Source organism: Channa argus, chromosome 20 (assembly GCF_033026475.1).
Source record: "Channa argus isolate prfri chromosome 20, Channa argus male v1.0, whole genome shotgun sequence".
Taxonomy (NCBI): domain Eukaryota; kingdom Metazoa; phylum Chordata; class Actinopteri; order Anabantiformes; family Channidae; genus Channa; species Channa argus.
In genome coordinates this window covers 3,220,710-3,231,614 of record NC_090216.1, presented here as the reverse complement: position 1 = coordinate 3,231,614, position 10,905 = coordinate 3,220,710, and the positions used below count along the sequence as shown (strand labels likewise).

The following is a 10,905-nucleotide window of genomic DNA, read 5'->3' as shown; positions in this document are numbered from 1 at the left end:
GAAAATTTGCATTTTTATTACTTTAACAATTAAAACCCACCATTTGAATGCATGTCTGCCACAAATCCTGCAGTTCTTAAACCCAAAGGAATAGCTCAGAGCAATAGATTCAGTTGACAGTTTATTTTTATATGTGACAGTTTCCTTTAATAAAGGAATCTTTGGGCCAAAACTGACCCCCCATGATACACTGAAACTAGTCAAGTCTACAGACTCAATCATTCCCAGAAACCTCAGAGTTCCTCCAGGTGAACGCTCTGCGGAGGATTTAGTCAAAATTTTGTAGAGGTTTAACATCTCCTCTCAACTTTTACAGTGTGTGAGCAACAAACTTGTTTCTCGCCGACTCTTCAACGTTTCCCTGAACTAAATAAAATGTTAAGACGTGCATCCAACTCAGTCCAAGCTGCTGCAAATCCTCAAGGCAAACAGTCCCAGTCATGTCCTCTGAGGCTCTACGTGGCCTTCTCCACAACGCTCTCTGGGCTCTGCTGCTTGATGTACTGTTGGAGCAGGGCTGAGAGGTGCGTTGGGTTGCGCTGCAGCATGGAGGCCGTGTTGGAAGTCAGCATCACCAGCCCGCTGACAAACTCGCCCTGGACAACAGCCACCGATGGCAGTTTGGAGTAGTGTACCACACCCTGCACGCTCAGCAACGTGTTGTCTATGCAGGCGCCTGTTGAAAAGGAAGCGGTGCAGTGGGGAATGAGCTGCAGTGAAAGGATTGAGTCTTTCTTCACAGATGGTTTGCATTGTGAAACAGGTGTATTGAGATCAGTTCATTAATAAATCAGGTAAGTAATACTAAACAAACGTGTGACCGATTGGTTAAATGACCAAATTACAGTTTCTTCTAATTCACGATAAACATTTGTAAAGAAATTGTACGTTGTTAATTATTTTGATTATCGTGCAATCAATATTTTTTTCAAGTGAAATTGCGAAACATTTCTTTATTCTAAATTCTCACATGTGATGATTTGCTTCTTTTGTTCATCGTTTGTGATATTTGGGATTTCAGAAAGTCGGAATAAAGCAATAAGAAGGTAAATGTGCATTTAGCAATTTCCTGGTATTTTATGATGATTAATCAAGAAAAATAATAATAAAAAAAAAACTTTTAAATTGCAGCCCTAATTTTCCCTAAACAGTAATGATGCTCAGCGTAATTAGGTTTAAAAATGTAAGTGTACAATATAATAAAACCATTTTCAACAAGCAAATACTTATTTTAGATCAACAATAATTATTCAAACTAATTTGCAAACTATATCTGCATACATATAATAACAGTATCAACATTTGTTCAGTTCGTGTTAGTTATATTGTCACTGCATTAATAAAAAGCAGTAACAAATACCAATGCAACAAACTGTTTATGGATGGAAATCTATCCATATTACACTTTATAATCATCCTGCAGAACATGGTTCCTGCACACAGACATATCCAAAACACACATACCTAGGAGGGTCATCTGGGGGCTGGACTTGAGCGTCATCAGCATCTCCTTCACCTTCGGCTCTTTACTAACAACCACAGCAGTTGGACCGATGAACAGTGGAGCCATGTTGCAGTAAATGCTGTCACTCAGGAAGGACTGTACAACCTGTGGGGGGGGGGGGCAGAACAACTTTCTATGATCTTAAAGGTGAAATTATAAATATGTTGTTCTTGTTCATTTTCTTTGATGGTTATTGTTGCAGTCGACTGTATCTAAGACGTTTTATGGCCTAATGTGGGTAGTGGATTTCAGAACATTTAAGAACCTGCAGAATCCCTCTCACCCTAATTTATTCATCAACTCTCTACCAGCTACCAAAGGGAAGCCTTCTGTTCGCAGCTTTACATAAACAATAAAAACTAAAAAAAAAAAAAAAACGCCAAACAAATACAAAACATTTTCGTGTTACCTTGTTGGGAAAGAACCTGACATAGATGCCATGTTTATAAAGTCTGTGCTTGAGAAGCCTCATGTCCTCAGCATTGCTGGCATTGTTCTGGACCACAGCGAGCATCCTACAATTCTGGAACAGCTTCTCCAGATCCTTCTTTATGAGTATCACCAAACTGTTCTCCTGATGAAATAAAAGAGGAGGAAGTGTCACATTTCAGTATATCACCTTAAACTTGTACAGAACCAGAATAACTGCGTCTCCTCTTCTCTGTATTCCTCCACCAATCGGTCACTTCGTAGTCATCATGCACGTCTGTATCAACTCTAATTCTAATCAATACATCCATGAGTCCATGCGGACGTTTGTGCCAGATGTAATAAAATTCCCTTCTCGTGTTCCTGAGATTTTAGGTTGATGAGAGTTGGACAGACCTGAGTTCATTGTTATTTGGATCTTTGACCATCAATATCTAAACAGGTCAGCATTGAGTTCAAGCGGACACTTGAGATATCGTGTTCTCAGAAACAGGACAGACAGATGGACAGACAAGACAAAAACATAATGCCCGTAGTCACTGCTCTCACCGTCATAGAAATATAAAAACTAATTTCTAACACAATATGAATACAAAAATGGTGTGACTTTCAGCAGAGACTGTCCGAGAGTACAAGAGTAATAGAACATGACATTCATTGAAGGGTAACTTCACATCTGCTCAACTTGCTTTCTGTGGCTCTAGTTTGAGGAGGGAAGTATGTATTAAAACAATTTGTCTGGGTTTTGCAAAGCTGGCAGTAACACAGTGTTGAGCTTAAGGGAAACAGTGACATCTCAACTTAGGCTGAACTTTGGAGTTAAGCTTGTGATTCGGGCCCAGTTTTTGGTTGCGGGTGACATTTCATACGGACTGTTTTCCAAACAGGGAGAGCTGTTCAAAGAGACAGCTCCATTAAGAACCGTTTTCTCCGTTTGGCGTTGAAGAACATGACCGGTCTGCACAGGGCCTTGACCTCAGCCCCATTTACAGCCCTCTGAGACATGTGACCCACAAGTTCTCAATCAACAACAGAACTCACTAAATAATAAATCCCTGCAGCCACGTCCCACACTTTTGTCGAATGTCATTCCTTAAAAGTAGAGGATGTAAGAACAGCAGATCACATTGTTTGCATGGTTAGATGGTGTTGACACACTTGTGATTTGAAGAACGTGGATGACTGTTACCTCCTGGACTCGGTTGGTTGCGGTTATATAGGCGCCTGGAGGAGCAGCCTTTGGAGGAGGAATATACTTGGTAACAGCCATTAGCTTCTGCTTGTGGATGTGCATGGGTTTCCTGTGGCGAGTCACTGCCTTGGAGCCGTGTCGTACACTCTGTGTGAGCGGGAGCCATCCTGAAAGGCACAAAATCTGGTTAACATCTGGCGAGAAGCTGCACTGGAAGTGAGAATGACAGGATGCTAACAGCGGAGAAACTGGCTGAGCATCACCTCCGTTAAGCGCTTTAGCCGAGGCCTAGCTACCGCTGTTAGCTTTGGCAACTTGTACAACAACGTGGAACACAGTACGAAGAAAAGGTTAGAAACGCAGCATTGACTCTACGTTACCCTGTTTCGGTAGATATTTCACGCACAAGGTCGCGGCCATGTTTGACGGGAGATCGCGTTTTCAGGAAGTGACGTTCGCACAAATGCTGCATTCGTAGCCACGTCGGAAGAACGAAATCATATTTTAGTGGAAATGAACCTCAAATTACTCGTTTTCTCACATTTCCAGTCAGGAAACTAACCAGCTACACGTGCTTAAGAATTTTCATTTTATATTACTTCTACCTGTATTGCATTAAAATGAGTACTCTTATAATACTTTAAATGTATACTTTTTTACTTGTGTACATTTTGAAGGTAGCAAGGTTCGAAGCTTAGGAGCAGGGTTCAAGTTGTTTTATCATTGGTCCGATGGGAAGGAGTTATCCTGAAAGAGGAGTTTGTGAGGAATGTTCTAGAAGTGAAAAGAGTATCAGACAGGTTGATGCACTACAGGGAGGACGTCAATTCTGGAGTGAGTTAGGTGAAGTGATGCAAAGCATCCCCACAGGTGAGAGAGTGTTGATTGGTGCAGATTTCAATGGACATGTTGGTGATGGGAACAGATGTGATGAGAATGTGATGGACAGGTTTGGTCTTCAGGACAGGAACACAGAAGGACAGATGGTGGTAGACTTTATAAAGAGGATGGAAATGGCTGCAGTGAACACTTTCTTCCAGAAGAGGCAGGAACATAGGGTGACGTACAAGAGCGGAGTCAGAAGCACTCAGGTGGACGACATCCATTGTAATCTGAAAGAGACCAGTGACTGTAAAGTGTTGGTAGGGGAGAGTGTAGCCAGACAACACAGGATGGTGGTGTGTAAAATGATGCTGGTGATGAGGAAGATGAAGAGGACAAAGGCAGAGCAGAGGACAAAGTGGTTGAAGTTGAAAAAGGAAGAATGTTATGTAGTCTTCAGGGAGGAGCTGAGACAGACTCTGGGTGGTTTGGAGGTGCTTCCAGATGACTGGACCAGTACAGCTAATGTGATCAGGGAGACAGGTAGGAGGGGACTCTGTGGTAAGATGGAAGGGGTACTTAATAGGAAAGTGAAAGGAACGAAGAGGAAAAGAGGTGACTGGTGTGAAGCAGGAAGTAAAGATTACTAAGCATAAAGTGAGGTGGGCGTTGAAGAAGATGAAGAGTGGAAAGGCAGTTGGTCCTGATGACATACCACATCCACATCTGCATCAAGCACCGGCTCTGAGCCCCTTCTTGTTTGCTCTGGTGATGGACAGACTGACAGATGAGGTTAGACAGGAATCTCTGTGGACTATGATGTTTGCAGATGACATTGTTATTTGTAGTGAGAGCAGGGAGCAGGTGGAGGAAAATCTAGAGAGGTGGAGGTTTGCTCTGGAAAACAGAGGAATGAAGCTTAGCCGCAGTAAGACAGAATACATGTGTGTCAATGAGAGGGACCCTGGTGGAACAGTAAGGTTACAGGGAGCAGAGGTGAAGAAGGTGCAGGACTTCAAGTACTTAGGGTCAACGGTTCAGAGCAACGGAGAGTGTGGAAAAGAGGTGAAGAGGCGAGTGCAGGCAGGTTGGAACGGGTGGAGAAAAGTGTCAGGTGTGTTGTGTGATAAAAGAGTATCAGCGAGAATGAAAGGAAAGATGTTCAAGACGGTGGTGAGACCAGAGATGTTGTTCGGCTTAGAGACAGTGGCACTGAAGAAAAGACAGGAGGCAGAGCTGGAGGTAGCAGAGCTTAAGATGTTGAGGTTCTATTTGGGAGAGACGAGGATGGACAGGATCAGGACTGAAGACATCAGAGGGACAGCTCATGTTAGCTGTGGAGACCCCTGAAAGGGAGCAGAAGTATATGCACTTTTACTTGAGCATTAAGACATTTGTGAACTCATAGCACCTTTGCACATGACATAATATCTGATAATTGTATGGCTTTTAAATTGATTATCAATCATTATCATAAGACCTTACTGAAATACATTTAGCTATTCACAGTCTAAATGGTGTGTGGGGTAAATGTAGTTTTATTTTAGACAATTCTCCACCTGGTTGCATTATTCACAGTTGGGACGTGAACGCAGCACAACACGTCGATCAATATGTTGTTAAAATCCTCAATGTCGCTTTTTGGAAATTGTTTTTAACTCAAACCCATTGTACACGCAACGCTATATTCATTCATCACTAAAGTCTAGTGGGAAAAAAAACATATTTTTAAATAACCTTTGGTCCAATTCCAAAAGTCCTCCACGTTTGACGTAACGTTTGTTCTACGTAAAGGTGCCTGCGCGGTTACGTCACGGTCTGTTTGCCAAGCATGAGGCGCATACTCAGTGCGGGTTTACTGAGGTCTGTCGGGTTAGTTTGTGGAAGTCTTCCGTATCAGGCCTCTCTGCCAGTGGGTCAACACCGGGTCTTTGCGCTGCGTTTCTGCAGGAAATCCCCGACTGACAGTGGAAACATGGACCTGAGCAACATGAGGAAGAAATACAAATCGGCCGATGAGGTGAGGATCCTTCCACAGACACGTGTCACGGTGAATAAATGTTATGCTGAGTGTTGTTACTTAATCCAACGCCCTGTCCGCGTAACCGCAAGGTTATAATGAAAATCCAGTTATGCACATATTCCAGTGTGGATCCAATATGCACTGTGGTGATAACAGCTGGCGAAAGCAGTTGTCTTTCATTGTATGTGACCTAGATGTTTCAGACTTTTATTTTGACTTGTGGCCTGCTCAAATATCATAAATAAAAAATCCATTCCATAGTACGATGATGCTACTTTCCCCCCAGATTTACATTGCGCGTGTTGTTAAATTTTTATTTATTTGTCTTTGACCTTTCGGGTTATCCTGTGCGTTCAGAGGCGCTGCGCTACTGGGGATGCGAATGGGCTGTTGGGGGTTCAGTGTCTTGGCCAGAGACACTTCGACATATAGCGGGGACTGGAGATCGAACCACTGACCCTGTGGTCCGTGGACAACTGCCATACATTATTATTTACATTGTTTTATTGAGAATTGATGAGACAAATCAAGATATTTGAATATGTTATGCTTGGACTTGGGGAGTTTTGGTTTTTTTTCCGTCTGTGTTCCACTTAATTAATAATTTGATAAGGAAATCAACTGTCAGAACTATTGGTGGTTAAAATAATAGTTGAGAAGAATGGTCTGAGCGGATTTTCTATTTGCAAAACACATTTGCAATAAATACAATGATCCAGATCCAAATTACATATAGTAAATATTGACAGGGCCCCAAGCCTCCAATTGGCCCCTGCTATGGTTGGTTAGTAATCTAATGAAGTTTATGTTTTTTCTAATGCTTTCAAATATAATTGATTAATTTGTTCCCAGTGTTTCGAGGAGAGTCAGCTTGCATCTCTGGACCCCATCAAGCAATTTGGAAATTGGTTTGAACAAGCCTCAAAGTGCCCTGAAATTGGAGAAGCCAACGCTATGTGTCTTGCCACTGCAACCAAGTAGGTAGCACCAGCGCTTGTCATGAAAATGATTTGTTTACAGTTTTTCACAGTCTTAACGTCAAACCTTATCTGTGTCTGCCCAGAGATGGACGTCCGTCTGCTCGTATGGTCCTTCTGAAAGGTTACAGCAACGAAGGGTTTCGTTTCTTTACAAGCTACGAGAGCCGAAAGGGCTCGGAGCTGGTGGGTGACTTATGTGATGTTCGCGCATATGTCCGCATGCCTAATGCTAAATATCTCGGTTTAATTGTGATGTACAGTCTTTACAATCACAATTCTTGGGGCCTTAGTTGATGTAAGGAGGCTTGTGGAAATGTCTCAACATTTGTGTGAATACTTATTTAGCCAGAACAAAATCATTTGTACCTGTGACATTTCGTGGGCCAAGTGCGTGGTCCATAAAGTGAATGCTCGTAGCTGCAGGCCCAGCTCCGATTGTCTACTTAAACTGGTTGTTTGAACTATTTGATGCATTGCTTTGTGAGTATGTTTAGTGCTGATGGAGGGCAGAAGTGAACCACCTTTCTCATTTATTTATTTTTTTTACTAATTGACCCCTCTGATGTGTCTGTTGCCTGCAGGAGAGCAATCCACATGCGTGCTTAGTCTTCTACTGGGAACCCCTCAACAGACAGGTACAGCACATCTCATGTTCCTACCCAGCTCTCCGTTATCACGCCACAATCGCGGAATTTCACTTTCATTTCCTTCGTTTTATTGTGCAGATACGCATCGAGGGCACAGTGCAGCAAATCCCCTACCAGAGCTCCTGCGAATACTTCCACTCCCGACCAAAGAGCAGCCAGATCGGTGCCGTCGTGAGCCGGCAAAGCAGCCCTGTTCCTAACAGAGATGTAAGAAGCCAAACCATATTGTGCTGTGCAGGTCATGCATACAGTAAACATTCGATCTTACTCTGACTTCTCCTAGTATCTAAGGCAAAAAAATGCAGAATTGGAGGAAAAGTACGAGAAGGAAGAAGTGCCAATGCCTGACTACTGGTAAGAATTTCTTTTAGTCCTTAGTCTCACAGTGTTATGGGACTGATTTAATATTTTTTATGCTGCTTTGCTTTCTTGCAGAGAGTTAAATAAGAAAAGTGATGTCACTTTAAGGCATTAAAGGCATTTGGAGAAACCTATAGATGATCTCGACCTGTCTGACAGAACTTGAGAATGTGTAGAGATGTAATTTTGGCTAAAGGGGGCTTCTGAATTAAGGGTTATTGATTAGTTTGAAATGTCTCTTTTATCCAAATTGAGTGTACAACACATTAAATTGTGATGAAAATAAAATGGGATTTGAATAATTTATGAAGAAATCAAGTAGAGTTGTATTGAAAAGTTGGAACCATTGGGCCTAATGAATCCACATTTGGCTTTTTGTAGCCAGTCTTTCCTCTCCCTTTTATTTTTGGACTGTCCTGCACACAGAGCACATTTTATATGTCCCATCAGATTGTGTGTGTGTGTGTGTGTGTGTGTGTGTGTGTGTGTGTGTGTGTGTGTGTGTGTGCGCTCCCTTTCATTGTTTGACTGACTTCAGGACATTTGTCTCCAGGATTTTCTAATAATTAGCGGAATCCATTCTTCTCTTTGTCAGTGCAGTGCAAATTCCGCCACCGTGTTTAACAGTTGGATAACATTTGCACACAGCCACAAGCATTATTTTGAAGATGTCCAAGTTTTCTTTGAAAAATTAATAGCACATCTTTTTTCAGACGAAAGTCAGAAACTGCATTTGTGCACCGAATGTGTTTGCACATACAAAGGGTTTTACACCTACTGTAACTGTCCTGCGGCGTGTTTTTCTAACAGGGGTGGGTACATCGTCCAGCCTCACCTGATTGAGTTCTGGCAGGGTCAGACCAATAGACTTCACGACCGCATCGTCTTCACCAGGCCAAAGGATGGAGAGTCGGACTTGGGAGAGTTTCAGCACCCTGCAGAGGGAGGCTGGGTGTACCAGCGACTGTCTCCGTGAGACGAGACCACGACAGTCTGTCATATACGGGAAAGGTCGGAATTTTAATCTAAAAACGAAACCTTATCATTAATAAAATCTCACCAACTTTACTGCAATACTACTCATCCACTATTGACGAAATCCATTTCGTGGTGATTAAATAGGCGCCGCAGTTTGTTCCCAGATTTCACCATCTTGTCTTGGAACCTAACTTAGAAAATTTATTGAGGCCAGCAGTTTTACACATTTTGCTCAGTGGTAGCTATGTACAACTGAATGTGCAACTTTGCATATTCTGTGCATCATGAAATCAAAAGGCGGAAGGTAAAGATCTGAATTTAATGTTTTAAATTAATCTACCAGGAGTGTGCACTTGCATGCATGTGACTGGCCAACCAAGCCCCCTGCTAAATGAGAGACTCGTGACAGAGCCAGTATGTTGTTCAGAGTTTGGCAAGACAGGAGGGTATAATAAAAAAATAATTGTTTTAGTCAAATAATGCAAATTGGATCAGTGCAAACGTTTGCAACCTCCTCGATAAACGCTCTAGGTAATTAAGTTTAATGTGTAAAATCAGGCGTCTGGTGTAGACGTAAGGCTACTGTCAGTGAAAAAGCTAAAAATGAAGAGACAGTCGACCCTGTGAAGTTTTTGCACTCAAATAATTTTAAATATTTTACTATAACTTTGGATTTTACTCTTCAATCATTTTGCTTATGATGAGGAACATCATTACCAGATCAATGGTAATTAATATTAGGTTGGTTAAAACAAGTCTTTGTTTTACTCTTTGTGCCAAATCAAAGTGTATACTGACCCGTATATTATTTGCAATGTGCTTTCAGAAAGCACAGGCAACTTATGCAGCAAGACAGTTCATTGTGTATCAGAAAGTCTCCAGACATGATAGCTGAATATTACCTGTGTAAAATCATAAGTGAATGAAACTGAATAACCTAAAACTGCATTTGTGACTATCTCACTTATTGGGACAATATTAATGTGTCTCTGTCCCTCAGCTGACGATGATGAGCAGCCTCATTGGCTGCTTGCATCTCATTGACTCAGGTTTCCCCCACCTTTGCCGCAACCCACCGGGCAGCACGCCAGCGCGGCCAAACGGAGCGTGGCTAGAAAGTGCACCGACCCAAACCGGAGAGCAAACTCCACCTGTTCTTGTAAATTCCCGATCTCCATTAATGTTGGTGATTCAGCGCTGTTGTACACGTTGTACACGTTCTTAGTTTGCAGGAAATTCCAGGCCACTCTATTAGGTAACACGTGGAAATTGTAACGCAAACACAACAGTTAGATCTTAAAATCTACTACAGTGATGCTCGTAACTATTTTACACTGAGACGTGAATTCAGTTCTACTGGTAGTTGTAGTGCTGTGGTGATGGTGTAGGTTTCTAATATTCTGCCTCCTCATGGAGATAACGAAGGGAGGGCGGAAGGTTAGAAACAATTCTCAATGTAATAGAATTCATTTAATAAACAATGTGTTTGACTGTAGACAAAACCTGCTGAATTGAGTCAAATGGAATTCATTGATTATTATGAAGTGTGTTGACCAATGTGAACACTGTCTCCATTTCCCAGGAACGTTCATGTTATCAGATATTTCAGATCATTTGTAGGAAATTAGAATCCCACTAAAGTGAGATGTTGCCAAATAATCCAAGCAGCTGCTTATGAACTAATTGTGATGTTATTTGTGCACATTTTCACATGTGTAATGTGCAACTTAAGATTGTTTGTTTGTTGGAATCGACTGTGAAATAGAGCCGGTAATAAAGTGTCATTTGTAACTGAGGACTAGGTGCGTGTTTGTCCAGCAGATGTCAGCAACACAACACTTTGCAATCACTTAGCTCATACCTGCAGCCAAAGGTAGGAGCACTGCATGTGGTATCAAATGTCAGTGTCTGCTTACTGTCGCCATGTCAACAAAAGCTGACGGCGAAGGTTCAGGTGAAATGACAAACTC

The 10,905-nt window shown here is 42.0% G+C and overlaps 2 protein-coding genes across 4 annotated transcripts; one reads left to right on the top strand and one right to left on the bottom strand.

Annotated features, from left to right (window-relative positions):
* Window positions 1–108: 108 nt before the first annotated feature.
* On the bottom strand, window positions 109–3,605 carry mrpl10 (mitochondrial ribosomal protein L10). Of its 2 annotated transcripts, none has more exons than XM_067487292.1 (5): window positions 3,506–3,605; window positions 3,123–3,292; window positions 1,914–2,078; window positions 1,465–1,609; window positions 109–676 (listed from the first exon to the last, which is right to left on the bottom strand). In XM_067487292.1, exons 1-5 carry the CDS (start codon window positions 3,543–3,545, stop codon window positions 456–458), a joined length of 741 nt encoding a protein of 246 aa, XP_067343393.1. In that variant the 5' UTR covers window positions 3,546–3,605; the 3' UTR covers window positions 109–455. The 2 variants fall into 2 exon arrangements, with proteins under 2 accessions (XP_067343393.1, XP_067343394.1); XM_067487293.1 differs by having other exon boundaries at window positions 3,389–3,513.
* Window positions 3,606–5,761: 2,156 nt separating this feature from the next.
* pnpo (pyridoxamine 5'-phosphate oxidase) lies at window positions 5,762–10,730 on the top strand. Of its 2 annotated transcripts, none has more exons than XM_067487289.1 (7): window positions 5,762–5,997; window positions 6,823–6,947; window positions 7,034–7,133; window positions 7,532–7,585; window positions 7,676–7,804; window positions 7,881–7,951; window positions 8,768–10,730. In XM_067487289.1, the coding sequence occupies exons 1-7, from the start codon at window positions 5,779–5,781 to the stop codon at window positions 8,931–8,933; spliced, it is 864 nt and encodes a 287-aa protein (XP_067343390.1). In that variant the 5' UTR covers window positions 5,762–5,778; the 3' UTR covers window positions 8,934–10,730. The 2 variants fall into 2 exon arrangements, with proteins under 2 accessions (XP_067343390.1, XP_067343391.1); XM_067487290.1 differs by having other exon boundaries at window positions 5,764–5,967.
* The last annotated feature ends 175 nt before the right edge of the window (window positions 10,731–10,905 follow it).

Excerpts from the sequence above, each read along its gene's own strand:
- mrpl10 (XM_067487292.1), bottom strand. The coding sequence starts at position 3,545 with ATGGCCGCGACCTTGTGCGTGAAATATCTACCGAAACAGG. Across the intron at positions 3,293-3,505 it reads GAAATATCTACCGAAACAGG|GATGGCTCCCGCTCACACAG; the intron begins GTAACGTAGAGT and ends TGTGCCTTTCAG. Across the intron at positions 677-1,464 it reads CCCCCAGATGACCCTCCTAG|GCGCCTGCATAGACAACACG; the intron begins GTATGTGTGTTT and ends CCTTTTCAACAG.
- pnpo (XM_067487289.1), top strand. The coding sequence starts at position 5,779 with ATGAGGCGCATACTCAGTGCGGGTTTACTGAGGTCTGTCGGGTTAGTT. Across the intron at positions 5,998-6,822 it reads TTCCACAGACACGTGTCACG|TGTTTCGAGGAGAGTCAGCT; the intron begins GTGAATAAATGT and ends ATTTGTTCCCAG. Across the intron at positions 7,805-7,880 it reads GCCCTGTTCCTAACAGAGAT|TATCTAAGGCAAAAAAATGC; the intron begins GTAAGAAGCCAA and ends GACTTCTCCTAG.